At 51.7% G+C, this 27314-nt stretch overlaps 1 protein-coding gene and 1 long non-coding RNA gene across 8 annotated transcripts; one reads left to right on the top strand and one right to left on the bottom strand.

The window, feature by feature from the left end:
• LOC110260912 lies at positions 7510-22958 on the top strand. Its single transcript, XR_002344495.1, has 3 exons — positions 7510-8923; positions 9193-9309; positions 22823-22958. It is a non-coding gene; the product is annotated as an uncharacterized LOC110260912 (long non-coding RNA).
• PIF1 (PIF1 5'-to-3' DNA helicase) lies at positions 14863-23454 on the bottom strand. 7 transcript variants are annotated; one of them, XM_021093766.1, is made up of 13 exons: positions 23355-23453; positions 22038-22614; positions 20811-20943; positions 20613-20738; positions 20353-20506; positions 20147-20261; positions 19965-20071; positions 18535-18674; positions 17821-17927; positions 17080-17167; positions 16798-16943; positions 15723-15914; positions 14863-15511 (listed from the first exon to the last, which is right to left on the bottom strand). In XM_021093766.1, the coding sequence occupies exons 2-13, from the start codon at positions 22599-22601 to the stop codon at positions 15452-15454; spliced, it is 1932 nt and encodes a 643-aa protein (XP_020949425.1). In that variant the 5' UTR covers positions 22602-22614; positions 23355-23453; the 3' UTR covers positions 14863-15451. The 7 variants fall into 7 exon arrangements, with proteins under 7 accessions (XP_020949425.1, XP_020949428.1, XP_020949423.1 ...); XM_021093769.1 differs by having other exon boundaries at positions 22038-23179; positions 23355-23411; XM_021093764.1 differs by having other exon boundaries at positions 23330-23389.

The raw sequence follows: 27314 nt of genomic DNA, 5'->3' as shown, positions 1-27314 counted from the left end.
TCAACTAGCACTTTTGGATTCTGTTGCTTTCTGACCTTTACAGAGGAAGAAACCTAAGTCTCAGTAAAGCATACCAGCATGTCTGGGGCGATATAGCAAGTTAACAGTAGAGACACCACATCATATATACCTCCTTTTAATCATGTTTCAAACAGATTAATTGAGGTTAATTGGCATACAATAAACTGCACCTATGTAGGGAGTTGCCTTCGTGGTTCAGCAGTGAATGAATCCAACTAGGATCTATGAGGATGTGGATTCAATCCCCGGCCTTGCTCAGTGGGTTAAGGATCTGGCATTGCGGTGAGCTATGGTGTAGGTCGCAGATGTGGCTCGGATCTCGTGTTGCCGTGGCTGTGGTGAAGGCAGCTGTAGCTTCAATTTAACCCCTAGCCTGGGAACTTCCATATACTGTGAGTGCAGCATTAAAAAGCACACACACAAAAAATGTATGCAGTTTGATAAGCTTTGACATAGGTATACATTTGTGAAATAATCATCACATTCAAGATAATGAACATATCACATATCATCACCCACAAAGGTTTCCTCTTGTCCCTTCTTCTTGGCTGCATTCCTGGCATATGAAATTCACTGGAAGGGAGCAAACCTGTGCGGCCACAGAGAGAACAGTGCGACAGCACTGACAATGCTGGGCCGCCAGAGAATGCCATCTATTGTATTTTTTTTTTTTTTTTTTTTTTTGTCTTTTTGCCTTTTCTAGGGCCACTCCTGTGGCATATGGAGATTCCCAGGCTAGGGGTTTAATCGGAGCTGTAGCCACTGGCCACAGCAACGCAGGATCTGAGCCTTGTCTGTGACCTACACCACAGCTCACGGCAACGCCGGATCGTTAACCCACTGAGCAAGGGCAGGGACCGAACCTGCAACCTCTTGGTTCCTAGTCGGATTCGTTAACCACTGCAACACAACGGGAACTCCCATCTATTGTATTTTTTATGTCAGACATTATGGTTTTCATAATTTAATTTAATTTATTTATTTATTTATTCTGCTTTTTAGACTTACACGACAGCTCACTAGCAATGCCGGATCTTTAATCCACCGAGCGAGGCCAGGGATCAAACCCGCAACCTCATGGTTCCTAGCTGGATTTGTTTCCAATGCCCCACAACGGGAACTCCCGGTTTTCATCATTTTAAATTGGGTCTTTTTTTTTTTTTTTTTTTTTGACTGCACCTGTGGCATGCAAGAAGTTCTAGGGTCTGGATTCGAACTTGAGCCTCAGAATCAACCAGAGCCACAGAAGTAGCAATACCGAGTCCTCAACCTACTGAGCCACCAGGGAACTCTGGGTCTTTTAAAAAAAAATCTTCTATATCTTTACTTAACGTGGTCAATCTTTATCTTTTTGCATATGTGGAATATAGTTAGAATAACTATATTTTAATGTCCGTGATAATTCTATCATCTGGGTAATTTCTAGATGGATTTTAATTTATTGGGTTTTATTCTCATTATGTGTCATATTTCTCTGTGTCTTTGTATATGTACTTATTTTTATTGGTTAGCAGGCATTGATAATTTTATTTTATTGGGTGCTGGATTTTTTTGGGGGGGTCCTTTTAGGGCTGCACCCACAGAATATGGAAGTTCCCAGGCTAGGGGTCAAATCAGAGCTGTATCTGCTGACCAACACCACAGCCACAGCAGTGCTGAGATTCGAGCCTCATCTGCGGTCTACACCACAGCTCACAGCAACATCGCACCTTAACCCACTAAGCAAGGCCAGGGATCGAACCCGTGTCCTCATGTATACTAGCTGGTTTTGTTACCATTGAGCCACAATGGGAACTCCTGGGTGCTGGATATTTTCTCTACTCTTATAAATGTCCTTGAGCTTTGTCCTGGGGTGCAAAAGTTATTTGGAAACAGTTTGGTTCTTTCAGATCTTACTTTTTTGTTAGCTGGGATCAGAGTAGCATTTACTTTTTTCCCCACTTCTGAGCCAAAAACTCTCTTGACTGCTCTACGCAATAGCCGAAAACTCTTTTGACTGCTCTACGCAATGTCCCATTAGTTGTGAGGTTTCCACTTTGTTTTTAGGAAACAACACTCTCCACAGCTCTGTGTGAACTCCAAGGATTGTTCTTTCTCACCATTCTGGGTGGTTCTTTTTTTTTTTTTTTTTTTTTTTTTTTTGCTATTTCTTTGGGCCGCTCCCGCGGCATATGGAGGTTCCCAGGCTAGGGGTCGAATCGAAGCTTAGCCACTGGCCTACGCCAGAGCCACAGCAACGTGGGATCCGAGCCGCGTCTGCAACCTACACCACAGCTCACGGCAACGCCGGATCCTTAACCCACTGAGCAAGGGCAGGGATCGAACCCGCGACCTCATGGTTCCTAGTCGGATTCGTTAACCACTGCGCCACGGCGGGAACTCCATGTCGATTCAGATACTTTATTTTTTTTGTCTTTTTGCCATTTCCTTGGACCGCTCCCGCGGCATATGGAGGTTCCCAGGCTAGGGGTTGAATCGGAGCTGTAGCAGCCGACCTACACCACAGCCACAGCAACGCGGGATCCGAGCCACATCTGCAACCTACACCACAGCTCACGGCAACGCCGGATCGTTAACCCACTGAGCAAGGGCAGGGATCGAACTCGCAACCTCATGGTTCCTAGTCGGATTCATTAACCACTGCACCATGACGGGAACTCCCTGGGTGGTTCTTAACGTACTTTCTAGTGGTTTCATTACATGCAGGCTAAGGTTATCACTAAGGAGCCATGCTCTCCTTAGTGATAATCAAAGGCCCCCACGAGCAGAATTACTGCAGAGGTACCCTCTATAGAACTCTAGAATTCTCGGCATGCAGGCACCCCTCCCCCTTTTTTTGGCTGCCCTGTGGCATATGCAGTTCCCCAGTCGGTCAGGGATCAGATTTGAGCTGCAGTTACAACCTGTGCTGCAGCTGTGACAGCACTGTATCCTTTAACCCACTGTGCCAGGCTGTGGATCTAACTTGCATCCTAGCGCTGCAGAGATGCCACCCATGTTGTGCCACAGTGGAAACTCCTAGCAGCTCCCTGACCCCTTTTTTGCTGTGCCTGCAGTATGCAAAAATTCCTAGGCCAGGAATGGAACCCCTGCTGCAGCAGTGACAATGCCTCAGTAAGCTGCCGAGCCACCAGGGAACTCCTGCATGCAGCTCTTGCCCTTTTGGTCCTCCGCCTTGCGTCCTGTACTCACAGCTTCATTTTTTCAGTGTGGGGAGGCTGCCAGACTTCACTTGCTTTCCTCTCATTATGCTCTGGTCTGGAAACTTTCTTCAGGCAGTGAGGTGGACCATTCATAGGGCTGATCTCATTTGTTTCCTGACTCCCAGGAATCACTATTTTTCATTGCCTGGCATCCACTGTCTTGAGAACCACTGTTTCATATGCTTAAAGGGGTATTTCAGTGGTTTTAGGTGAGGTTGTAAACCCAGTCCCTGTTACTCTGGCTCAGCTGGACACAGAAAGTCTTATGATCATTTGCTAATTTGTTCAGCTGGCATTTATTGAGGGGGAGCTGGCTGTCTGTCCACATCACACTGGTCTTGCTGACCTCCAAATACTCCACGTTTTCCTGTCTCAGAGCCTTTGCCTGGGCCCTTTCCTCTGTCTGGAATACTCTTTCTAGCTGTACTTCCCTCCCTCAGCTCAGAGGCCTTCTTGACTACCTTGTGCTAAGAGAGATTTGCTCTCTTTTATTTCCCATCCTACTTCTGCTTTCCCTTAAGACTTCTTTTACTAGAATGTAAGCAGGAATTTTTGTCCAATTCCCCGCAGCCAGCTCAGGGCCAGGCACACTGTCGACATTCAATAAATATTTATTGAATGAGTGAGGTTTCTGCATATTTCCTGGTGTTGTTCATATAGCAGAGCTCAGGGAGTTCCTGTTGTGGCTCAGTGGTTAACGAATCCGACTAGGAACCATGAGGTTGCAGGTTCGATCCCTGGCCTCGCTCAGTGGGTTAAGGATCCGGCGTTGCCTTGAGCTGTGGTGGAGGTCGCAGACTCGGCTTGGATCCCGCATTGCTGTGGCTCTGGTGTAGGTCGGTGGCTCCAGCTCCGATTTGACCCCTAGCCTGGGAACCTCCATATGCCGCAGGAGCGGCCCTAGAAAAGGCAAAAAGACAAAAAACACACAAAAAAGCAAACATATAGCAGAGCTCAGTCAACCTGGAGGTGCTTGGCCAATGGGAACATAGTCCCCTGCCTGAAGGTGTCCAGCAGGGAAGGGACACCGGGCCCCTGCACTGAGACCAACCTTGGCTCACCCTTAGCCGTGCTCTCCTTAGTGATAACCGAAGGCCCCCATGTGTCAGTCAGGGGAGGGCTGATGGGGGGTGCTGATGAGTTGCAGACCCAGGCCCCATGGCCCAGCACCACCCGGCAGAAACAGATATTGGGCAGGAGCCAGAGCCAAACTTCCATGATGCCATTTTCAAGTGTCATGTACCTCCCCAGGCCCTTGTCGGGGCTCTCAGTTCTCACCCACCCCCTCAGAGAGTCTGCTCCCAGACTCTGGGGGAAGATGGAGCCATCCATCCCACTGGTTCTAGTTTCAGGTTAGTTGTGTGGCCATTGTCAACTGTTAGAACGCTCACAGGATTAGAGGTTGGCTCTATAATGTGAATAGTACAACGTAAACTGCAGACCTTCTACAAGGACTCACAGAGCTAGAAAGGCTTTAGGAGGGAGTTCCCTGGTGGCCTAGTGGTTAGGACTCTGTGCTTTCACCGCTGTGGCCCAGGTTCAATCACCTGTCTGGGAACTGAGATCCCACATGAAGTTGGTATACCCTACAGCCAATAAATAAGAAAATAACAAACTAAATAAATAAAAGTTTCTGTTCCAAACCTCTACTTTTTTTTTTTTTTTTTTGGCTGCCCCACAGCATAAGGAATTCCCAGGCCATATATCAAATCTGGGGCAGTGCCAGAACCTTAACCCACTGCGCCTGGGCCAGGGATTCCTATCCCTGCCACTGCAGTGATACTGTTGATCCTGTTGTGCCGCAGCAGAAACTCCCCAAACCTCTACTTTTTTTTTTCTTTTCTTCCTTTTATGGCCACAGATGCAGCATATGGAAGTTCCCAGGCTAGGGATCGAATCAGAGCTGCAGATGCTGGCCTACACCACAGCCACAGCAACACGGGATTGAGTGGTGTCTGCCACCCACACTGTAGCTTATGGCAATGTCAGATCCTTAACCCACTGAGCAAGGTCAGGGATTGAACCCACATCCTCTTGGATACCAGTCACGTTCTCAACCTGCTGAGTCACAGCGGGAACTTCCCAGACCTCTGCTTTGACAGAGGAAAAGAAGAATTTAAATGAGATAATATATACAGACTGCTTAGCACCAGGCTTGGGACTTTGTGTTTCTATTCTAGCTTCTAACCAGCTGCCTACTGTGGCTAAGCAACCAACAACCCACCACTCCCTTGGTTGGAGGCCTTGATCTATCTGTCCTCGATAAGGATGATAGGTACCATTTTGTAAGCATTTATGAGGTGCTAGGCCTTAAGCTCATCCCTTTGCATGCATCATTTAATTCTCTCATCATAGGATGAGACAGTTGTTATTATTCCTATTGAGAAAACTGAGGCTCAGAAATATTAGGTAACCTTCCAAAGGCCCTGCAACTAGTAAGTGGCTGAAGCAGATTTCAGCCTGAAGGGTGGAGGGTCTCCAAGTTTCTAGGTCCTGGTTTCTCTTCCTTTAGCAATCTCTTCTAGTAACTAGTGTTTCCTGCTAGCTCCTCTTTCCTGGGCCTTTGGGGAAGGTTTCTGAGAGTGCACTTGGCCAGTCACTGAATCAGGACAAGACAGGGTCTAAAACCTCCAGATGAGAGTCTGCCTTGAGGCCCAACTATTGAGCTTGTGGAGTTGGCAGTGAGGATGTCTCTCTGAGGGTCAAAGATAATCCCATGTCAAAAACACAGCCCTGGGGGAAGGCAATGGGGTGTGCAGGAGCCCATAGACTTGTTCCCGCAGCAAGTGTCCTGCCAGCTGGTTCTCAGGAGCTGCCAGTTATATGTACACCACAGGATGCAGGGAGCCGCAGACACAGGCCGGGGAATGCATCCAGCCCTGTGGGAGCTCCACATGGGCAAGGTCATCTCCGATGGGGCCACCTGGGGCACCTTACCGACTTGGATGAATGACTGGGAGTGGGAAGCTCGGAAAAGCCTGGAGTGCCACTCAGGCCACACAGACTTTACCAGCCTCCTGGCCTGTGCCCCACTGTGTGTCCATACCATGGTCCCTAAGGAAGGGGTTGTTAGGGCTTGGTAGATAAAGAACCAGAGCCCAGGTCCAGGACTGTGGGGGTGATGTACTGAATGACAGGTGATGAGTTGGATCATTCAGAGGGAGGCCATGGGGGCCCTTGGGAAGCTCCTAAGCCTCAGGAGGTTACCTAGGCAATGTGTGGGCGGCTTATGGGAGGGAAGAGAGCAAAGGTCAGAGACTGTGCAGAGGCTGTTGGAGCAAACTTGGGGGCTATGAGACAGGCCTAAACCCAGGTGAGAACCCAGAAACAGACTTGAGGGGATGGGGCTGGGCTGATGGGAGGTGCAGGAGATCCAAACAGGAGAGAATCATAAAGACCATCTACCCAACCCACCTGTTTTAAATAAGGAAATTGAGGCCCAAAGAGGGAAAGGGACTTGCTCAAGGGCACACAAGAGGTACGTGGTATAGCCAAGCTAGAAAGACCCTGAAGTAGTTCCCGTTATGGTGCAGCGGAAACGAATCCAACTAGGAACCATGAGGTTGCAGGTTCCATCCCTAGCCTCGCTCGGAGGGTTAAGGACCTGGTGTAGGTCACAGATGCGGCTTGGATCCTGCATTGTTGTGGCTGTGGTATAGGCTGGCCACTGTAGCTCTGATTCAACCCTTAGCCTGGGAACCTCCACACGCCGCGGATGTAGCCCTAAAAAGCAAAACAGAACAAAACAAAAAAAGAAAGAAAAGACCCTGAGAAGCTCCAGGACACCTCAAATAAACACAGAGCTGAGTTTCTTCCTCTGGGGATCAAACCCTGCCTGAGGTTACCAGGGATCCCAGGAAGACTCAGCTCAGTGTCTGTCTCACTGTGGCCCTCAGGGGCCTCCCCTCCTATTCCTGGGGCTCAGTTGCTCATCTGTGCACTGAGGCCATTGGAGCAGCTGACCACCACGGCCCCTTCCTGCTTGGGGCACTCAAAGGAAAATAAGGCCACCCCTTAGTCCAGCCTGACACTGACGTGGGGCTGGCCCGCTGGGGCACACATGCCTGAAGAATGAAGGCAACACGATCTGTAAAGGATCTCTGACTCTCCTTTTGATCCCCGGAGAGGGCGTCATGTGAGGACCTCAGGGGGATGAGCCACGCTGAGATGGGAGACTGTGGAGACAGCCGTGGCACCTGGGGGAAAGACTTGGGTAGGGATGTGGCGGGGGTGGGGGGGGTGGGGGTGGGGAGGACCCAGGAGAGGGCGGGAGGGGGAACTGGGCTGCTGGGGAGCCAGCTGAGCTCCACGCCTTTGGAGGAGTGTGGGACTTGCCACTTTCTGGCCATAAGTTTCTGAATGCAGGAACCGAGTGAAGGTGAGCTGTTCTGGGGTCCAGTCCGGAAGTGGGGGTGGGTGCTTGAGCCAGGAACCCAGGAAAAGAGGAAGGAAAGGTAAGCTGGGCCAGAGAAAAGAGGAGGGAGGCTGAGGAGGATGCCTGCCTGGGAGCTATGCAGGCAGGGGAAGGGTGTGTGTTGGGGGGGGCTTTTAATGATGCCTGGTCCTTGATGAGTCACTGTCAGGTGTCACATACAGCCTGAGGCACAAGGAGACCTGGCTTAGAGGGCCCAGAAAGCAATAAATGTGGAGCCAAGCCAGGCCTGGATTTCAGACTTTTCTACTCACTAGCTGTGTGGCCCTAGGCAGATTTCTTGGCCTCTCTGAGCCTCTCATTCTGGGACCAAATAGCTTTTGTTTCAACTTTACTGGGCAGGTTGTAAGATCAGATGTTAATCATACCCCAGATTCTCTCACTCCCCTGGCTGGTTTAGTGCCCCTTCATCCCCAGGTCCTCGGAGTGGCATTATTCCTCAGCTTCCCACCCCCACCGCCTGTAAGCGGTGGCAGGAAGACGGCTGGGAGTGCCCCAGCCCCTCTAAAAAGGTTGGAGCCAATCCAGGGCCTGCGTGGTGAGGGGACCAGATGGGAGACTGGGGTAGGGGGTGCAGGGACCTTCCTATACCTGCTTCAACCCCATGTCTCCCCTTCCCCCCTCCCTCTGATTGGATATTTGGGAGTCCCTCCTCTTTTTCTAAGCCCAGGCCCTGCTCATCTGCTCCATAACAAGGAGCAAATGTTATTTAAAAGGAGATCAGGAGATTTGCCTTAAATAGGCATGGAGTGCTGTGCCAGGGCCCAGGGTGTGGTGGGGAGGGGTGAGGCCACCCTGGGTGGTGGAGAGAATTGCGCAGAGCCGAAGGAGAGGAGAAGGCCCTCCCCAGGGGTGTGCACTGCCCTTCACAGTTTACCCAACTTAGCCCCAGGCTGTGGCAGATTGGTCACACAGGGCTTATTCCCACTCCACCCCCATTCTGAGGATGGGGAAACCAAGGCCCAGCTCAGGGAACTGATGGGTGTCCAGCTGCCAAGTGGTATCCGAGGTGGATGCTGTGGTCTTTCTGCCACGGCCCCCAGGAGCTGGAAGAAGGTATCTGGGAGGAGGCCAAGGGCCCCGAACTAGGGCCTCCTGCAGCCAGGATGTGGGATCCTGCAGAGTGGGGCATATCTTGGGGCCTCCCCCTGACATCTACCCCCACCACCAGGTCCCAGGCCTTTAGCTCCTGCCCCCAGTTTGCCCCGGCCTCCCTTCCCAGCCCCAGCTTGTAACTGGACGCCCTCCTCACTCGGCACCTTCCCAGGTGAGCTGGGTCTCTGCTTACTGAACTCAACACCAGCTGGGGGAGGGCAGTGGGGGCACCCCTTGGGTGGGCATTTGACCAGAGGCTTCCAGGCTGAAGAAGGGAGCTAGAGCCAAGGGGATGAGAGTCCAGGAGAGGAAGGTGGGCTGGCTGTCAGCCTTCTCCCCATAGGGTTTGTCTGGCACCCAGGTTCACTGCCCTATTCAAGAGCTCCTTCCATGCCCCTCCTCTTCCATTTCAGCCCCTCCCATCCATTTCTGTCTCAGCAGATGATGCTCTTGGAATCCTGAGAAAATGGAGTCTCTTAAGTGTGCATTTTCTGGGCCAAGCTAGGGGCAACGATGTACACCAGCTTGATCCTTGTTGTGAAGATCTTGAACACTGAGGTAAGGCCTCAGATGCCTGGGTACCATCCTGGCTATGCCATTTACAGCCGTGTGACCTTGCACAGCCCACCTTCTATGAGCCTCTGTTTTCTCTTCTCTAAATTCTAAAGATCTCCCTTGTAGAGTCGTCAAAGATGCTCCCATAAGAAGGTGAACGGGAATTTAAAAAAACAAGACGAAAAGGTGAATGAAGGCAAGAAAAGGGCAGTTATGACACACTCAGACTATGGGAACTCAAGTTTGTTGTCAGAAGGAGAGGGCACAAAACTTCATTCTTCCCTTCACCTTAGAAGCCGGGCGAAGCCTGTGTCCTCAGGGAGGGAGGAAAGACCGAGAAGCTTTACTTTGGGCTCTAATTTTTTTTTTTTTTTTGGTCCTTTTAGGGCCACACCCTTGGCATATGGAAGTTCCCAGGCTAGGGGTCAAATTGGAGCTGCGACCTACATCACAGCTCAGGCAACACCAGGTATTAACCCATTGAGCAAGGCCAGGGATCGAACCCATGTCCTCATGGATACTAGTTGGGTTTGTTACTGCTGAGTCACCATGGGAACAACTGGGCTCTAATTCTGTTTGTTATTCTCTGGCCACCCCAGAAGTTGGGGAGGTGGGGGTAAGGGGTGGCCTCTTCAGGTAAGTATATAAAGGCCAATAGGAGCTAACCATGAGGGTTTACTCATGCCTGTCCCCACCCCAGCTCATTACTTGCCTTAACTCCCTGACTAATGAAACTTGAGCTCAGGATTTAGGCAGCATGTCCAAGGTTACATGGGAATATGTAACAAATATCTGGCTTCAGGGCCCTCTGCTGACTTTGCAAAAACCCAAGAACCCTAGGATTTGGGTTCCAGGCCTAGCTTGCAGGGTGACCTTGGCCAAGTTACCTAATCCTATAAGAGACTAGTATTCTTTCCACATAAGGTGGGAATAATGTCCCACTGTCCTCTCAGGGTTATGATGGAAAATAACCTAATGAACTCAAACTGTGAGGCGCTCAACAGATACCTGGTACAAGCTTCTCAACAAAGCAAACTACACTTCTCTATGCCTACTGGTCACCCAGGTCCTGAGGTGGCCCATCCAGGTGCAGTAACTCAGAGAGAAAGCACCTGCTGGATCTCTGGGAAGAGACTGAGTGACCACTTGGCTCCACCTAGTGGTCCATGGTATGGTGTTCCGGGAGCCCGAGGGCCTGGCTACTCTGGGATGGAGGGGTCTGAGTACTATCACTGGCTCTGTAGGGTGGGCTAATTATGCCAGGACCTCAGAAAGGAGATCATGCCTAGCTAAGCCCTCCCCTGGCCTTCCACTGAAGGTAGGGTGAATGTGGGATTATGCTGGGGTAAGGAGATTCAGAGAGAAAGGTCTCCAAGACTGGTGATCAGAGGGAGCAAACCCAACTAGTATCCATGAAGACATGGGTTCGATCCCTGGCCTTTCTCAATGGGTTAATATCTGGTTTTGCCTGAGCTGTGATGTAGGTCGCAGCTCCAATTTGACCCCTAGCGAGGGAGCACCACAGGGAGGTGGCAGGGTCCCAGAGGGCGTGGTGTGAGGCTCCTGGAGGGGTTATGCTTCTTGGAAAGCACTTCCCCGCCGTACCCCTGCGCCTGGGCAGAATTATGGCCTCTGGATTCTGGTTACTGAGGGTGTTAGCAGCCACCATGAGGCTCTGGCTGGGAGATGCGTGTTCCTTTAAGGCCCACTCTTGGAGTTCCCGTCGTGGCGCAGTGGTTAACGAATCCGACTAAGAACCATGAGGTTGCGGATTCGATCCCTGCCCTTGCTCAGTGGGTTAACGATCCGGCATTGCCGTGAGCTGTGGTGTAGGTTGCAGATGCGGCTCGGATCCCGCATTGCTGTGGCTCTGGTGTAGGCTGGTGGCTACAGCTCCGATTGGACCCCTAACCTGGGAACCTCCATATGCCGCGGGAGCAGCCCAAGAGAGAGCGAAAAGACAAAAAAAAAAAAAAAAAAAAAAAAAAAAGGCCCACTCTCTGCCTGTATAACCCTGAGGGTAAGGAGCCCCCAGTCCTGACTGGGATGGCATTTTCCTACACCCCTCCAGGGATATGAGTTCAAAGTTAGATCAAATGAGATGCCAAGAGAGTTCCCATTGTGGCTCAGCAGGTTAAGAACCCGACTAGTATCCATGAGGACACGGTTTTGATCCCTGGCCTTGCTCAGTGGGTTAAGGATCCGGTGTTACAATGAGCTGTGGTGTAGGTTACAGACGTGGCTTGGATCTGGTGTTGCTGTGGCTGTGGTGTAGGCTGGCAGCTGCAGCTCCGATTGGACCCCTAGCCTGGGACCTTCCATATGCTGCAGTTATGGCCATTAAAAAAAAAAAAAAAAAAAAAAAGCAATGATAAGATAATGCAGAACTGTGAGGTTGCTTGTGCACCTCGCTCACAAGGTAGTCTAACCTCCATGACTGGCCTCAGGGGCAGGGATGTTTGGAACTCCGCTTCCAGATATATTTGCCCTCATCCGGGGATCTTCTGGAGAGCATCTTTACAATGAGAGAGGATTGCTAAGGAGGACTTTCTGGTACCCAGGCAGTCTGATTAGGAAGGCATCTCTAAGCAGGACAATTCACTTAAAACCAGAGAAAACTGAAATCATTCCTGGGGTGGGGTGAGGGGAGGCTGAGAGAGATGAGGGGGACTTCAGTAGTGTGAGTGGAAGGTGGGGTCTGAGAGGAGAGTCCCGGGAGATGGCAGAGAAGAAATAACTGCATCTCTGAGACATTTTCAATAGCCCGGCTCTAGGGATGATGGGAGATTCATCTCTGGGCTGAAGCCCTGGTCCTTCTTGTACCTTGAGGGTATAATCAGGATCTTCACAGTGGCTGCAGGCCCTGCCCTGGAGATCAAGCTCAACCAGCCACATGCCCGTCTGTAGTACAGACTCCTTTCTTGGTGGCTGTGCTCACTGTCCAGAGGTGGCTGCAGAGGTCCTCCTGGCCAGCTGCTCCCAGCTCCACTCCTGCCAGTGATTCTAGCCGCCCTAGCTCCCACCCAAGCCTAGGAATTATCAGTTCTTTGAGCTAGCCTTCTGTTCTGTCACCTTCCTTTCCTGCTCAGGTTATCCTGACTTGGCAACACCCTGATCTTTGAATGGCATCATATTTAAAGGCCTCCATGGTTGCCTGCTTATTGGGGGGTGGGGGTCAACCCTGATAGGCTTGGCTCCTCCTAAGATGGTCTTCTTCTTTTTTTTTTTTTTTTTCCTTTTTAGGGCCACACCTGAGGCATATGGAAGTTCCCAGGCTAGGGGTTGAATCAGAGCTACAGTGGCTGGCCTACACCACAGCCCAGCAATGCAGAATCCAAGCTACATCTGCGACCTATATTGCAGCTTGCGGCAATATGGGATCCTTAACCCACTGAGTGAGGCCAGGGATTGATTCTGTATCCTCATGAATACTAGTTGGGTTCTTAATCCACTGAGCGATGTGGGGAAAGTCCTAAGAACGTCTTCTATTTGGGGCAGAGAAAAGGGTTCATGCTCATGCTATGAACCCTTTTCTATGGAAAAACGATCAACTTCTCGAGATCAGGAAGGGTGGTAGCAAGAACAGTACAGGCAGGTCTCATCCAGTGGGCCAGGCTGGCACCCCTCTAGGTCCCCACATCTTGTTTGCCAAAGGAGCCAGTGCAGGAACAGACAGGACTGTGCTCAACAGACACCATAGGGATGATAGTCATTAGTCATCCTATGTTAATAAGAGCTACTGATCAACTTCCTGCCATGGGGCTGGTCTTTCTCCCAACAACGCTGTGTAAATGTCACAGCTACCACCCATACAGGTAAGGAAACCCTCTCAGAGAGGTTGTGTAACATGCTTAAATTTGCACAGCTGGCAAGTGGTAAAATCAGGATGGAAAGCTAAGTTTAACCACTCAACTATAATCATCAGTTAAATTCTTTACAGGCTGTGCCTCCTCCACGAAGCCTACTGTGAAGGTCCGAGGCCCCACAGCCCCTCCGAACCACCACAGCACTGAGCCCCATTTAACCAAACACTCTCTGAGCACCCACTCTCTGAACTGGGGCCTCTGCTGGCTTTTGGGAGACAAGGATAAACACCTTCAAGAATCTAAGATTTCATGTCCCTCAGCAACCAGCAAGGTTTCCTCCTTCTTGACGCCTCCAACCATTGGCAATTTTACATTGAAGTAGCCATTGCTCTTTATAGCCTCCAATGCATACTTCCACTGTAACCTGTATTTTCCAGCTAGATTTGATACCTTTTCATTTATGAGCAGTGAACCTTAATAGTCTTTGCCAGCCCATAAGCAATTTCTTTCTTTTTCTTTTTCTTTTTCTTTTTTTTTTTTTTTTTTTTTTGCTTTTTAGGGCTGCATCCGCAGCATATGGAGGTTCCCAGGCTAGAGCTCTAGTCGGAGCTACAGCTGTCAGCCTACGCCACAGCCACAGCAACACCAGATCTGAGCCACATCTGCGACCTACACCACAGATCATGGCAACACCTGATTCTTAACCCACTGAGCAAGGCCAGGGATTGAACCCGCAACCTCATGGTTCCTAGTCAGATTCGTTTCCACTGCTCCACTGCAGGAACTCCCTGTGAGCAATTCCCATCAGGTTTTTTTATCAGCTGAAGCTAAGATGATCAGAACATCCAAGATGGAGCCCCAGCAAGGCACGAAATGAGAAAGGCTCAACTGAGATCCCCAGCATTTGGATATTGTGACAGGCCTGTTTCTCACCCTGTTGGTTCTCTAGTGTGTCCTTGTCTAACTATTGGGCAATGGCAATTCATCTTGTCATTGCATTGTGAGTCACCATCCTCAGCTTTGCCAAATAACCAGTGGTACTAACACCCAGCATCAGGGCTCTGTAAGCTCAGCCTTTGGGGCATAACGAACACCTCCGTGTAAGTGGGCAGGCAAGTCAGTGCGGGGCAGGAGTGGCCTCCCTGGATAGGGTCAGCCAGTGCCCCAGGCAGGGGTTCTTTTTTTTTTTTTTTTTTTTTTTGTCTTTTCAGAGCTGTACCTGCAGCATATGGAAGTTCCTAGGCTAGGGGTCCAATAGAGCTGCAGCCAGCCTAGACCACAGCCACAGCAGGATCCGTGCCGAGTCTGTGAACTATGTCACAGCTCACGGCAAATCCAGGTCCTTAACCCACTGAGTGGGGCCAGGGATTGGACCCGAAACCTCATGGATATTAGTTGGGTTCTTAACCCGCTGAGCCACAACAGGAACTCCAGAGGGGTTCTTAAAGAAAGCAGAAAGAATTCCCATTGTGGTCCAGCGGAAACAAATCCGACTAGTATCCATGAGGATGGGGGTTTGATCCCTGACCTTGCTCAGTGGGTTAAGAATTCGGCGTTGCCGTGAGCTGTGGTGTAGGTCGCAGACACAGCTCGGATCTGGCGTTGCTGTGGCTGTGGTGTAGTCTGACAGCTGTAGCTCCGACTCGACCCCTAGCCTGGGAACCTCCATATGCTATGGGTGCAGCCCTAAATAAATAAACAACAGAAAAAAGAATAATATAAAAAGAAAGCAGAAGATGGCACTCATAGCCCTCATACAACCCACAAGTTTATTTGCACTAAACAAATACAGTCTGAGAACTTCCACTTCAATACTCCCACACCTGATTTCTTCCCAGAAAAAGCAGCTTAAGACAGGTGGACTTCGTAGCACCCATTCTCAGGTTAGGCTCAGGAGGGAGTTCGTCCTGTCTTGTGCTGGGCTGGGTCTAGCAGTGAAGATTCCCCCTGGTTCCCTCCTCTGCTTTGGGCCTGTATTCAGCCTGAGTCCCCCGCCATGACCCCACAGCCTGTTCCTGCTCCAGGAGCACCTATTTGGCCACCTCTCCCCCTCTGCAGCCCAAAGGAAGTGGCATTCACAACCCTGGGGCACTGAGGCCGGCCCTCGCACAGAGCTCTGTCCTATAACACCAGCTTCCCCCATGGGCCCACTGCCAGCTCCTGACCCTGGAAGCCAGGAGAGAAACCGAGGCATAGCTGGCAAATGGGAGGAAAGCACCCTCCCTGAGCCCTGCCAGGAAGCTGAGAGCCCCCAACAAAGGGAGACTACTGACTACTCTCCCCTGATATCCCCTGGGCCAGGAGGAGAGGGAGACCACTCTCTGTCTTCGTTTTGCAGATCAAAGGTTCGGGTCCACATTTTCCTGGTCTGATGCTGCCTCATTGTCATGTGGGGACTCCTGGATCAGAGCCAGAGAAACCCCCTCATGGGCTGGTGCCATACCCCAGAGCTATAGCCCAGGGATGGCACCTCCTTCCTTTTGTCCCAGCCCCCAACAGAGCCAGAGGAGACTCTTCCACCTTCACTCAGGGTCTCTTGGCTTTCCCCCCTGCCCTAGATCCCAGGCTGCCCACAGCCACATGGCCCACCACTGGGTGACTCCCTCTTACCAGGCTGAGGCCCCTGTCCTGCCGCAGGGTAGCATAGAATCTCAGCACACGGGGGTCACAGCGAACCACCATGGGATCAAAGTCTAGCACACGCAGGCCCTGCAGGCTGCGGGCCCGGGAAAGGGCCACATAGGCCTGGCCGCTGGCAAACACACGGCCCAGAGAGATCTCCACGCAATCCAGGGACATGCCCTAGGGGATGGAGGGACAGAGCTGGAGCCAACTTGGCCTGAATTCACTTGTGCCCAAGACCCTGACTCTGCTCCACCAGCCCAGCTGTTGCTCCTGATCTTGTCCAGTCAAGAGAGCCTTAAGTCAGAGAGACAGACTGATGGGAGTCTGAGTAGGGGGCTTCCAGAAGACACAGATTTGAGAGTGGAGGGATGGAGTGAAAGGAAAGAGCTCAGGTCTGGGTCAGACAGGCAAGGAAATGAATCCTGGCTCTGCCTCTCACTAGCTGTGTGACTGTGGACAATTTACTTAACCTCTCTGAGCCTTGGTTTCCTCTTCAGTAAGACAGGAATGGAAATGATTATTATTATATCTACACCTCATACAGTTTGTGTAAGGATTAAAATTAACATATCCAATAGTGACTCAGAAAATGGCAGGACAGGAAATGACAGGGGAAGTGTATGTGTCCGGGAAAGAGGAGGCAGGATGGGATATGCACTGAAGAGAGGTTTATTCTACAGCTGGTTTTTGTTTGTTTTGTTTTTGTTTTTGTTTTTTTTAGGGCTGAATCTGTGGCATACAGAGGTTCCCTGGCTAGGGGTCGAATCAGAGCTATAGCTGCCGGCCTATGCCACAGCTCACGGCAATGCCAGATCCTTGACCCACTAATCGAGGCCAGGGATCAAACCTCAAACCTCAAACCTCATGGATACGAGTCGGGTTCCTTTCTGCTGCGCCACAATGGGAACTCTCTACAGTTGGTCTTGAACTATCCATCCAGGGCAAGTTCAACTCCCACAAAGCCTTTAAGATCTGCACCCCCTCCATTCCCCAGGCCCATCTTGTCCACCTCTGCCCTGCCCTGTCCCCTTCCCCACACATCCACCCCTACCCTGCTCACCTGGCTCTTGTGGATGGATATTGCCCAGGCTAGCTGGAGAGGCAGCTGCTGCCGGCTGAGGAGCTGGCCCCCACTGGCCTGCACGGTCCAGCGGTCAGCACGGATGACCTCAGTGACTCCACACAAGAACCGTACCTGGGGCAGCCCTGAGGGAGGCACAGAGAAGTCCCACCTTTCAGCCCTGCCCCAGGGCTCCAAGATAAGGTCAGGCCTCACCCTTCCATGCTGGCCTTTTCCTCTGCACACGTACCCCGGCTGTAAGACTGCTCTTCCGTCACTTACCTCTCCCCTCAGCCTCAAACCCGACTACCACCCCTCGGGCTCCATTCACCAGGCCCTGGGACACTGCCAAGTTCTTCACCAGCATCACCTGCGTGGGAAGGAAAACTGGAGGCATGGAGAGCAGCGCATGTCTACGCCCGGCAGTGCTCAGAGGCTGGGGGCTGTCGGGGAGGGGTGCTAGGTCCACTGGGACCCCTGCTAAAGCTGCTTTATCTCCCTAGGTCTCAGTTTCCCCTTGTGTCAAAGGGGAATGACATTTGCTCAGTTTGCCTCAGAAGGACAGGGCGAAGAACAATAAGGGAACAGGGTTTTGAAAATGACCTCGCTCCAATCTGGAGGGATAGCCCTTTTCCAACCACTGTGCCTGCCTCTTTCTGCTGGGTGCCCTTTGGAACCTGGGGAAAGGCTCCTGTGTGGACCACCCCCCCTCACCATTGTGGAAGCGGGGAGGATGCTCACAGTGGGGTATAATACAGAAGACAACCGGCTATGGCAGGTATCTTACTCCAGGCTTAGCGATGAGGAAACAAGCTTCAGCAAGCAAAGGGATTTGTGCAAGCAACACTGCTTGCAGCTCCAGGTGTAGGAAGAGGCAGGCAGTGGAAAGCAGGAGACAGGAAGGGGAAATTGGAGGGAAGGAGTTTGCTATGGTCACAGCAGGGCCCTCTGGCTGTGGAGCAGCCAGGGTACAGGGACAAGGAGGCCCAAGCTCCCGGGGCCCATCCCCCACTTCCCACTCACTTGAGCTCCCAGCTTTAGATGAAGGTGCTGGCCAACAGGACATTGGGCATCCAGGGTCCGGGCTTGCTCAGGGTCACTGTCCATGGCCTTAAAGCTGTGTAGCTCACCTGGGAAAAGAGAATCAGGCAAACAGATCACAAGTCATTGACCTGTGGCTCATTTTCCAAAAACACACATCAGACCAGGGCATGGGGGAGGTAGTGAGGACAGCTCAGTCCTAGCTGGGGCTTTGGAATCAGAGGCCTGGGGTTAAGTCTCCAGTCCAGTGTTTACTGGCTGAGTGATTCTGACCCAGGAAAGGTCACATCTCTCAAAGTCACAGCCTCTTTTGGTCACAGAGGCTGGGGACCTAGATATACAAAGGATGCCAAGTGGATAGCTATGCCTGCCTGGTGGCCTCCCTGGGCCGGTCTTTTTTTTTTTTTTTTTTTTTGGCTTTTTAGGGCTGTACTGGCAGCATATGGAGGTTCCCAGGCAAGGGGTGGAATCAGAGCTATAGCTGCCAGCCCAAGCCACAGCCATGGCAAGGTGGGTTCCAAGCCACATCTGCGACCTACACCACAGCTCTCGGCACCGCCGGATCCTTAACCCACTGAGCGAGGCCAGGGATCTAACCCATGTCCTCATGGATGCTAGTCAGGTTCATTAACCACTGAGCCACGATGGGAACTCTGTCTCTGGGCCATTCTTGCCCAGCCCCAGCTCTCTGCTCACCTGGTAGCTCCTGCAGCCGCTTCTCATTAGTAAGTGCCACGTCATCCTGGTGCGTGCAGAGCCTCGTGGCCACAATGCCATCTCGCCCCACCTTGTGGGCAGCTGTGGCCCGGAGCTGGCGGGTGACCTCATCTGAGCACCTGTGGAGGCTGGGCTATCAGGGCAAAGCCCACCTGAACACCAGGGAAGGCCCATGCAGCAGGCCATAGGTCAGGCCTGGGGGCTGGAGGGGGTACCGGGGCAAGATTTGCTGGTCTCCAGGCTGGCCAACTTGTTCCTTCCTCACCTGGACTCCAGATATGGAGAAGGGGCATGGAGGTGGTGCTTGGCTATGATCATGGGTGGGTACCCTTCCCTGTGTCTGCCCCCAAGTTGGGCTAGCCACCTTCCTGAGGAAGCTGGGTACAATGAGTGAGCACAGACCAGAGATTTGGAGACCTTGATGATGAGGTGCTGAGGTTATACTGGTAGCCTATAATCAGAGAGGCCTCCAGGCTACAATTTTCTAGCCCCTTGCCTGTTGCTTTAGGGGAATAAAGGTAGCTTCTGTTTCTGTTTTCTGTCAAGCCTTCCTTCAGGGGAAGGCTGGGTGCTGCAGCAACTCATGTAGGAGGAGGGGAAGAACTTGGGACCATCTCTCACTGCTCGGTCATTCGGCCTTCCTCTTGTTCCCCCCCACCACCACCCCCAAACACACGTTTGCTGGTATGTGCTGTGCACCTTCCTATCAGCTTTTCCACCTCCCGCATGCCATCCCAATTTGACCTGGATCTCAAAGCCCAGCTCTGGCCCGTATCTTCTAAATTTCTGGCCTTCTTTCCACTCCTATGTTAGAGTAGCTGTAGCATTTCAACCCTTTGTCCTAACTGGGGTGGGATCATGTCTGCAACATCCCACCAAGTGACCCCACAGGTTCTTTTTTTTTGGCCATTCCTACATGTGGAAGTTCCCAGGCCAGGGATCAAACCCATGACATAGCAGTGACCTGAGCCGCCACAGTGACAAGGCTGGATCTTTAACCTGCTAGGCTACAAGTGAACTCCCCACAGGTTCTAAGAGTAGAAGGAACTTGGGTTTTAGTTAGACCTGTGTTTAAATCCCAGCTCAGCCACTTACTAGTCATGACTTTGGGCAAGTCACTGTACCTCTTTGAACCCCAGTTTCTGCATCAGTGAAATGGGAGTGTTAACATCTCTGAATGACGGTTGTGTCTCCATCAGCCCAGATGCCTGAGATGTACTCTGTGCCAGGCACTATGCTGGGTGATAGCGACACAACCCGGGGGGTAGGCTGGGTCCCAGTGCTCATATAGTGACCACCTCCTATGGCGCCATGAAGCATTTCTCCCCCTTCTTTGAGTCCCTGGGCCACTCTCTGATCCACGCTTGGATCCTCATCCCATTGCCCCCTCTCTATTCACCAGGGCCCACCTGCCCAGCCGCACAGCTTGCAGCAGAGAGATGAAGGTCTTGTCCGCTTGCCTCCACACCTCGGTCAGCTCCAGGGTCACTGGGACACACCTCCTCCAGCTCTTGGCCTGGTGGGGGCAAGGTGAGGGTGTCAGGGAGCACAGCAGACCGCTATGAGGGTTAGGACCGGGGGTGAGTGGTACCTGGAAGCAGAACTGTGGGGGCTGGGGTCCCTTGGTTACAGGTGGCAGCTGCAGGAAGTCCCCACAGATGATGAGCTGGATGCCTCCGAATGGCTTGTCCTGCTGCCTGACAGCTCTGGAGAGGAGCACAGGGTACTTTAGGGGCTGGGATGAATGGGGTCCACATGAAAGACCACCAGAACCCGCCCTTTCTGCATGTTACTGACCTGGCCACGGCTTCCAGCTTGTCAAATAGGTCTGCCTCTACCATGGAGATCTCATCAATGACCAGCCGCTGGCAGTTCAGCCAACCCTGCCGCACACCTGGCCGCTGGGCCAGGGCCACACACTGGGCCAGGGGAGCCTGTCCTGAGCCGATGCCTGTGAGTGACACTATTCAGCCTGAGCTGAGATCCTAGCCCTGACCTCCACTCCCTTCCCACGGCCTGGCCTACTCCCAGCTCAAGTCTCAAGGACTCTCACTTACCTGCAAAGGCATGGAGGGTAGTGCCCCCGATGTGGCAGGCTGCCACCCCAGTACTGGCAGTGGCCACCGTGCCTGTGGGAGGAAGTGAGCCCAGGATTCGCTTCAGCAGATAAGACTTCCCCGTCCCTGGGCAGAAAGCAAAGTCAGGTCCATCCCAGTGCACCACTGCTCTCCCCACACTCGCTCTGCCCCCGCTACCTGCACTGCCAGTGAAGAAAATGCTCTGGCCTTTCAGGACAACCTTCAGCACAGCAGCCTGTTCCTTGGAGAGCTGTGGTTTGGTGGGGGGCAAGCTCAGCCTCTTCACAGGCAGGGGCCACCTTGAGGTTTCCTAGGGGGGATAGGGCTGTCTCAGAGTCTCCCCGCATTCCCTAAGCATTGCCCTCTACCTTCTTGGCCTGGTAGCCCTTTGTGTTTCTGTTGGCTTCATTTCTTGGAGCCCTTGGGCAGCCTTGGTTCCCCTGGAGATCTTGCCAGTAACCATAGGGGTCCAGTTCCCCCTTGAGGAAGGGACCAGGACCAGGTCTCCACTGACCCCTGGTGACCTGAAGACCCCAGTGTATAGGTCCAGATTCTGTCTCAACTCCCTTCCCTGGGTTTCCTAACTCTCCTGGTCCTCTTAGCCATCCTTCCTTCTCACTACTCTTTCTGTTTCAAATTTCTCTCTCTCACCTCAGAACACCCAAGCAAAACCCTGCCTAGTTAGGGCCTCTTCTTGCCTCATCTCCATCTTCTCACCAGCTTAGTCTCAAACCCCTGTAGTCTTCCATCCATCTGTTCCAGTTGGCAAACACTGTCAAATCCACCAGAATTTGTCTCCCCTCTGACTGGACCTGTTGACTGCCCCTATCCAGCTGACCACTTCTCTCCAAAAGCTCCTCTCCTTCTCCTGGGAAACCATATTCCTACTTTTCTTCTGCAGCACCTTCTCTGCTTTCTCTCTTTTTTAAGGGCCGCACCTGTGGCATATGGAAGTTCCCAGGCTAGGCGTCCAATCAGAGCTACAGCTGCCGGCCTACACCATAGCCACAGCAACCCAGATCTGAGCCTCATCTGCGACCCACACCGCAGCTCAGTGCAATGCAGGGTCCTTAACCCACTAAGCGGGGTCAGGGATGGAACCGCATCCTCATGAATACCAGTCAGGTTCATTACCACTGAGCCACGAGGGGGATCTCCTGATTTCTCTGTTAATGTGACCTGGACCCACTTTTCCTATTCTCCTTACTCAGTCTCAAGGATTGCACTATGAGAACCACATGCACGATGCCCATATCCCTCTTATTTTCAAAAGTCCGATGAGCATCTTCTCTGAAACAACCAGCCTGCCATCTCAAATACCACCACCATCTCCCTCCTAAACGTGGGCCACTTTAGTCTTTTCCATCTCAGTGGCACACCCACTCCCCAAGGCGTTGTCCTCACGGTGTTGGACTTGGCCCCCACCCGGGGCTCCGTGGGCAGTTTCACTGGCGTGGTGTCCGTGACCCGGGTGACCGCCGCGCGCCGCAGCTCCTCGGGCTGCACCGGGCTGATGGTGACGAAGTCGCGGGGCCTTGGGCCAAGAAGTTGAGTGCGGGCGGAGGCTGGCCTGGGACCCGGGGCCGCGGCCAGCTTGAGGCGCAGCGTACGCAGGAAGCGGCGCAGGCGGTCTGGAGGGCAGTCGGAGAGCAGCAGCTGCACAGCGCCGGCCGGGGAAGCGCCATAGGCCGGGAGCCTTAGAGTGCTGCGCCCCATCGCTGCGAAGCGCGTGAAAAGGCGCGCAGCGCGCAAGGGGAAGCAGCGCGGCCGCCCCGCGGGTCCCGGCGCCTTCAGCCTAAGCATCAACTCCCGGCGCTCGTTACGACCCAGGCTCAACTCCGCGGTGCGTAGCGCCTGGCGCCTTCGCGGCTGCCCTCCCGGGCTCAGCTCTTCCACAGCCACGCGGCACCGTAGCTCCGCGTCCTCGCTTTCTGCTGCCGCTGCCTGGGTGCCCGACAGCATTGCCATCGCCTCTGCGGGTCTGTAAAAAGACCGGAGCTCAGGGGTCACGGGGACTCAAGGAATATATCATAGGTTGTATAGAAGCCGTGACGGGGAGCCCGGTGAAGGCCACATAGGGTCACAGAGGCTGTCACTGGTAACACAAAGAGGTCACGGAAATGGTAAAAGGGCCCTAGAGTAAACCGGATTTTCTCTTAGAAATTACTACCCTACACAATAATTTCCAGGGCAGCGGATGGGCAGCGTCAATTGCATCCAGCATTGGAGAACCGCAGCTGTCCGCCAAGTGCCACAGAAGGGAGCCCTGGAACGGAAAAGAAGCCTGCTTCCAAGAGACCCATAGGCGGACACGAGAATCCTGAGTCCTGTCCTTAAGAAGCCAGAGACTTTCACGTTGAGGAGGTGAACAGGAAACATACTCCCTAATAAGCGTCTTATGTCTTCCAGGTACGTTCACTAGTTTACATGCGGCCAAGCAGGTCTCACTCTTCTCCGTGTACAGAAGTGGAAAACAGGCTGAGAGAGGCCACAAGGGGTGGTAGGAGTCAGGGCTCGTGTGATTCTGAAGCCCTGGCGCTTCCCATCTTCAGGGTAGGGATAGAGTAGAGAATCTTTGGTTAGGGAAATCGCAGAGGGACCCTGGGGTGCGGGAATCCATTCTCCCTCCGTCTGACCCACTCGTGTGCACCCTCCCGGCAGGGACCCCTTGAAGAAGAAGGTTCTCTGCCTCCCACCTCTGGCATCCGAGTGAACACTCACTTGCGACGGACAAGCTGAACAGAGCCGGCATGCACGCAAAGGTAGGACACTGGGAACTTTCAAATCCTGGGAGTAGAGAATCACCCTATCATCGGCCGGATCTTTAAATTTTCCAGCCAATCATAGACAGCGGGCGTGGCAACGGGCGTGTCTTTGGGTGTCTACTCTTGGAGCCTGGGCTGTACCAATAGCACGCCGGAGGGAGAGGCTTATTGTGCTGGCGGAGCGTACCAAGTCGCGCGGACAGGTAGGAGTAGGGGGAGGAAGAAGTGAGCGCATCCGGGCGGCGCGTGGTGTTGTGTGTCTGACTTATTTTCAAGCCTCCAGCACACTCTCCTTCCTCCGCTTTAAGCCCTCACACAGCAGCTGAACTTGGCCTTGGGGAAGAGCTGCCTTTGATCCCTCGCATTCCTGTTTACATTTATAGGACCGTTTGCTCATTTCTGGGCAAACCACATCCCTCCACCGCCTGTTGCTACTGCTGTCTCTGTCTGCCCCGAAACTTTCTACACTTCCTCTGCCCTTGTAAGCGTCGTTTTACGTATTCGTCCTTCCCATCCGGCTGAGGGCCAACAGTGTAGAACTCAGACCTGTGGCCGGATGCTCAAGAGTACAAGGGAAGTGAATGAGCCTCTGTTTTCAGGGAATCAGTAATCCCTCTTATTGCTCTGGCTGCTCAGGGAATTTATTTATTTTTTATTTTTATTTTATTTTTTTGTCTTTTTGCCATTTCTTGGGCTGCTTCCCACAGCATGTGGAGGTTCCCAGGCTAGGGATCCAATCGGAGCTGTAGCCGCCGGCCTATGCCACAGCCACAGCAACACGGATCCGAGCTGCAACTGCGACCTACACCACGGCTCACTGCAACGTCAGATCCTTAACCCACTGAGCAAGGCCAGGGACCGAACCCGCAATCTCATGGTTCCTAGTCAGATTCGTTAACCACTGAGCCACGACGGGAACTCTGGGAATTTATTTTTAATTATCTTTTTTTCTCCTCATTAAATCTTGGAATGACAGAGCTGGAAGGGATCTTACAGGTGAGTCAGCCCCCTCATTTATTGAATTGCCCCCATTTTTCAAGTGAGGAAACCAAGGCTCCAAGAAGTTTGTTTGTTTGTTTGTTTGTTTGCGGGGGGAGTCTGTACCCACTGTATATGGAAGTTCCTGGGCCGGTGATCCAAACCCAGCTGCAGCTGTGAACTATGCTACACCTGCAGCAATGCTGGATCCTTAAGCCACTGTGCCACAGTGGAAACTCCGTTTAGACTATTTTTAAGTGCACAATTCATTACCTTTAAGAACATTCAGGGAGTTCCCTTTGTAGCTCAGTGGTTAATGAACCCGACTAGGATCCATGAGGATGTGAGTTGGATCCCTGGCCTCGATCTGTGGGTTAAGGATTGGGCATTGCCATGAGCTGTGGTGTAGGTCGCAGATGCGGCTCGGATTCCGCATTGCTGTATATGTGGCTGAGGCCGGCAGCTGTAGCTCCAATTGGACCCCTAGCCTGTGAACTTCCATATGCCGCCGGTGTGGCCCTAAAAAGAAAAACAGACAAACAAAAAACGTTCAAATGTTGTACAACCATCACCACTATCTCCAGAAAAGTTTCATTATTCTCAAACAGAAACTTTGTACCCATTAGACAATAACTCCCTTCCCTAAGGTTGTCAGATCTAAAGGTGACAAATGACTCTTGTAAACAAAAAAACAAACAAAACCCTCAAGTGAAATGGAAGCATAGAAGTAAAAGGTGGAGTTCACCCTCATTTTTTATTATTAAAGAAAAATACACACCATTAAAAAAAAAAAAAGACAATGACCCCCTGTTCTCTCTCCTTTCAGCCTCTGGTACTCTCAACATTTTATTCTGAAAATATTCCAACATGTTTATGCTTACCTTTTATTTTTTATCTTTTTAATGACTGAACCCACAGCATATAGAAGTTCCAGGGACAGGGGATGAATCCGAGCCACAGATGCAAATTATGCTGCATCTGTGGCAACGCTGGGTCCCTTAACCCACTGCGGCGCAGTAAGAACTCCTTACTTTTTAATTTTTATTATTTTTATTTATTTTTGGCCACCTGCAGTGGCTTGATGTGGGATATCAGTTCTCAGATTACGGATGGAACCCCAGGATGAAGCGATGAAAATTCTGCAGTCCTAATCACTAGACCACCAAGGAACTCCCAATTTCTTACCCTTTTTCCCCCCTCCTTTTTATGGCCGCACCTGCGGCATATGGAAGTTCCCAGGCTAGGGATTGAAGCAGCGATGCAGCTGCCGGCCTACACCACAGCCACAGCAGCGCGAGACCTGAACCATGTCTGCAACCTACAGCACTGCTCACCGCCGATCCCTAACCCACTGAGAGAGGCCAGGGATCAAACTGGCATCCTCATGAATACTAGTTGGGTTCTCAACCAGGTGAGCCACAGCAAGAACTCCAGGAACTCTATGCTTTAATTACTTTTAATTAAGTACCAAGTGAGAAATTGCTGGGTCACGGACTTTATACTTAGTTTTATATGATACTGCAAGGGCTTTTTCCAGAGTGGTTATATGCCCACCAGGTTAACAGCGAGTTTTTATAGGGAAAGGAATCTGATATGCAATCTGATATTGCCCGGCGCTGGGTTAACGGTCCTCAGGCTCCGCCCTCCTCCCTGCCCCAGAGCCACCGGGCGTCATCTGGGTCCTGATTGGCCGGTGGAGGAGGGAGGCGGAGCCAGAGGGACTCCTCTCTTCTGTGGGCGGACTTCCTCTCGGCTTTGGGCAGTCTTCGCATCAGCAGGTGTTCTGCTCGGTGCTGCCGCCATTGGGTCAATTCCCAGTGAAGTGCAGCATTGCTACCCCATCTCCTCGGTTAAATCCAAAGCCTAGCTTTAACACAGGCTGTCAGGAAGAACCGATTTTCTTCATTATGAAATTGCCTCCTCCAGAACTCTTCCTATACTGGCAGTGTCAGTCCAGTCCCCGGCTCATTAAAAAAAAAAAAAAACAAAAACAACCCACAAAACAGCAACACAAGGCTTGAGTGGTTTACTGATTGCATTTTCAGAGCTTTCTCAATTGATACTTAAAAGAGCCAGCCCCTGCTCCCCCCCCCCCCCACATTATGGTCTTTTCTCGCCTTGCTTTTGTCTTCCAGCTTTATAGCCCTAAGCTTACACGAGGGTGGTCTTATAGAGGAGCTGAAAGAGTGTTTTACAGTCTTCCAGCTTCTAGAGCATGGCTTCACCTTGCACGGCATCTTCCCTGGGTAGCTGACACTGATCCTCCCTCTTTGAAATACTCTCTTAACTTCCCCAACACACTTCCCTTGTTTCTTCTTAACATACTGATTGCCTCTTGTAGGTCTCCTTTGCTAATCCCTTTTCCTCAACCAGACCTCTCAAATTTGAGAGGACTTTATCTTTTTCAATACCTTGTCTTAATTACATGCTGATTCTCAATATTATATCTCCAGCCTGCTTTTCCCTCCTGAACCCCAGAGTCTATCTCCATTTGTCCTCCTGATATTTCCACACAGACGCCAAATAGGGATGTTAAACTCACTTTCTCCCAAACAGAGCTTTTAATCTCCAATATCCTATAAACCTGTTTTTCTCCTGTCTTCATCATCTCAGTAAATGGCACCTCCATCTTTGGCTCAAGGTAAAAGCCCACACAATACCCTTGATATTTCTTCATCTACCACATCCAGCCACCATCAAAACCTGTTTTAGTGCCTCTAAATTTTTGTTGTTTTATTTTTGTTTTTTGGCCTCATCCATGGCATGTGGAAGTTCCTGGGGCGGGGATTGAACCATCAACATGGGAGTGACAGTGCCAAATCCTTAACTCACTGAGCCACCAGGGAACTCCAAGTGTTTTTGTTTTAACCGAGGAATAGTTGACACAGACCAAAAAAACCCTACAGACTGAGAAAAATATTTGCTAACAATGCAAATG

This window comes from Sus scrofa, chromosome 1 (genome assembly GCF_000003025.6).
Source record: "Sus scrofa isolate TJ Tabasco breed Duroc chromosome 1, Sscrofa11.1, whole genome shotgun sequence".
NCBI classification, from domain to species: Eukaryota; Metazoa; Chordata; class Mammalia; order Artiodactyla; family Suidae; genus Sus; species Sus scrofa.
This window is presented reverse-complemented; position numbering and strand designations above follow the sequence as displayed.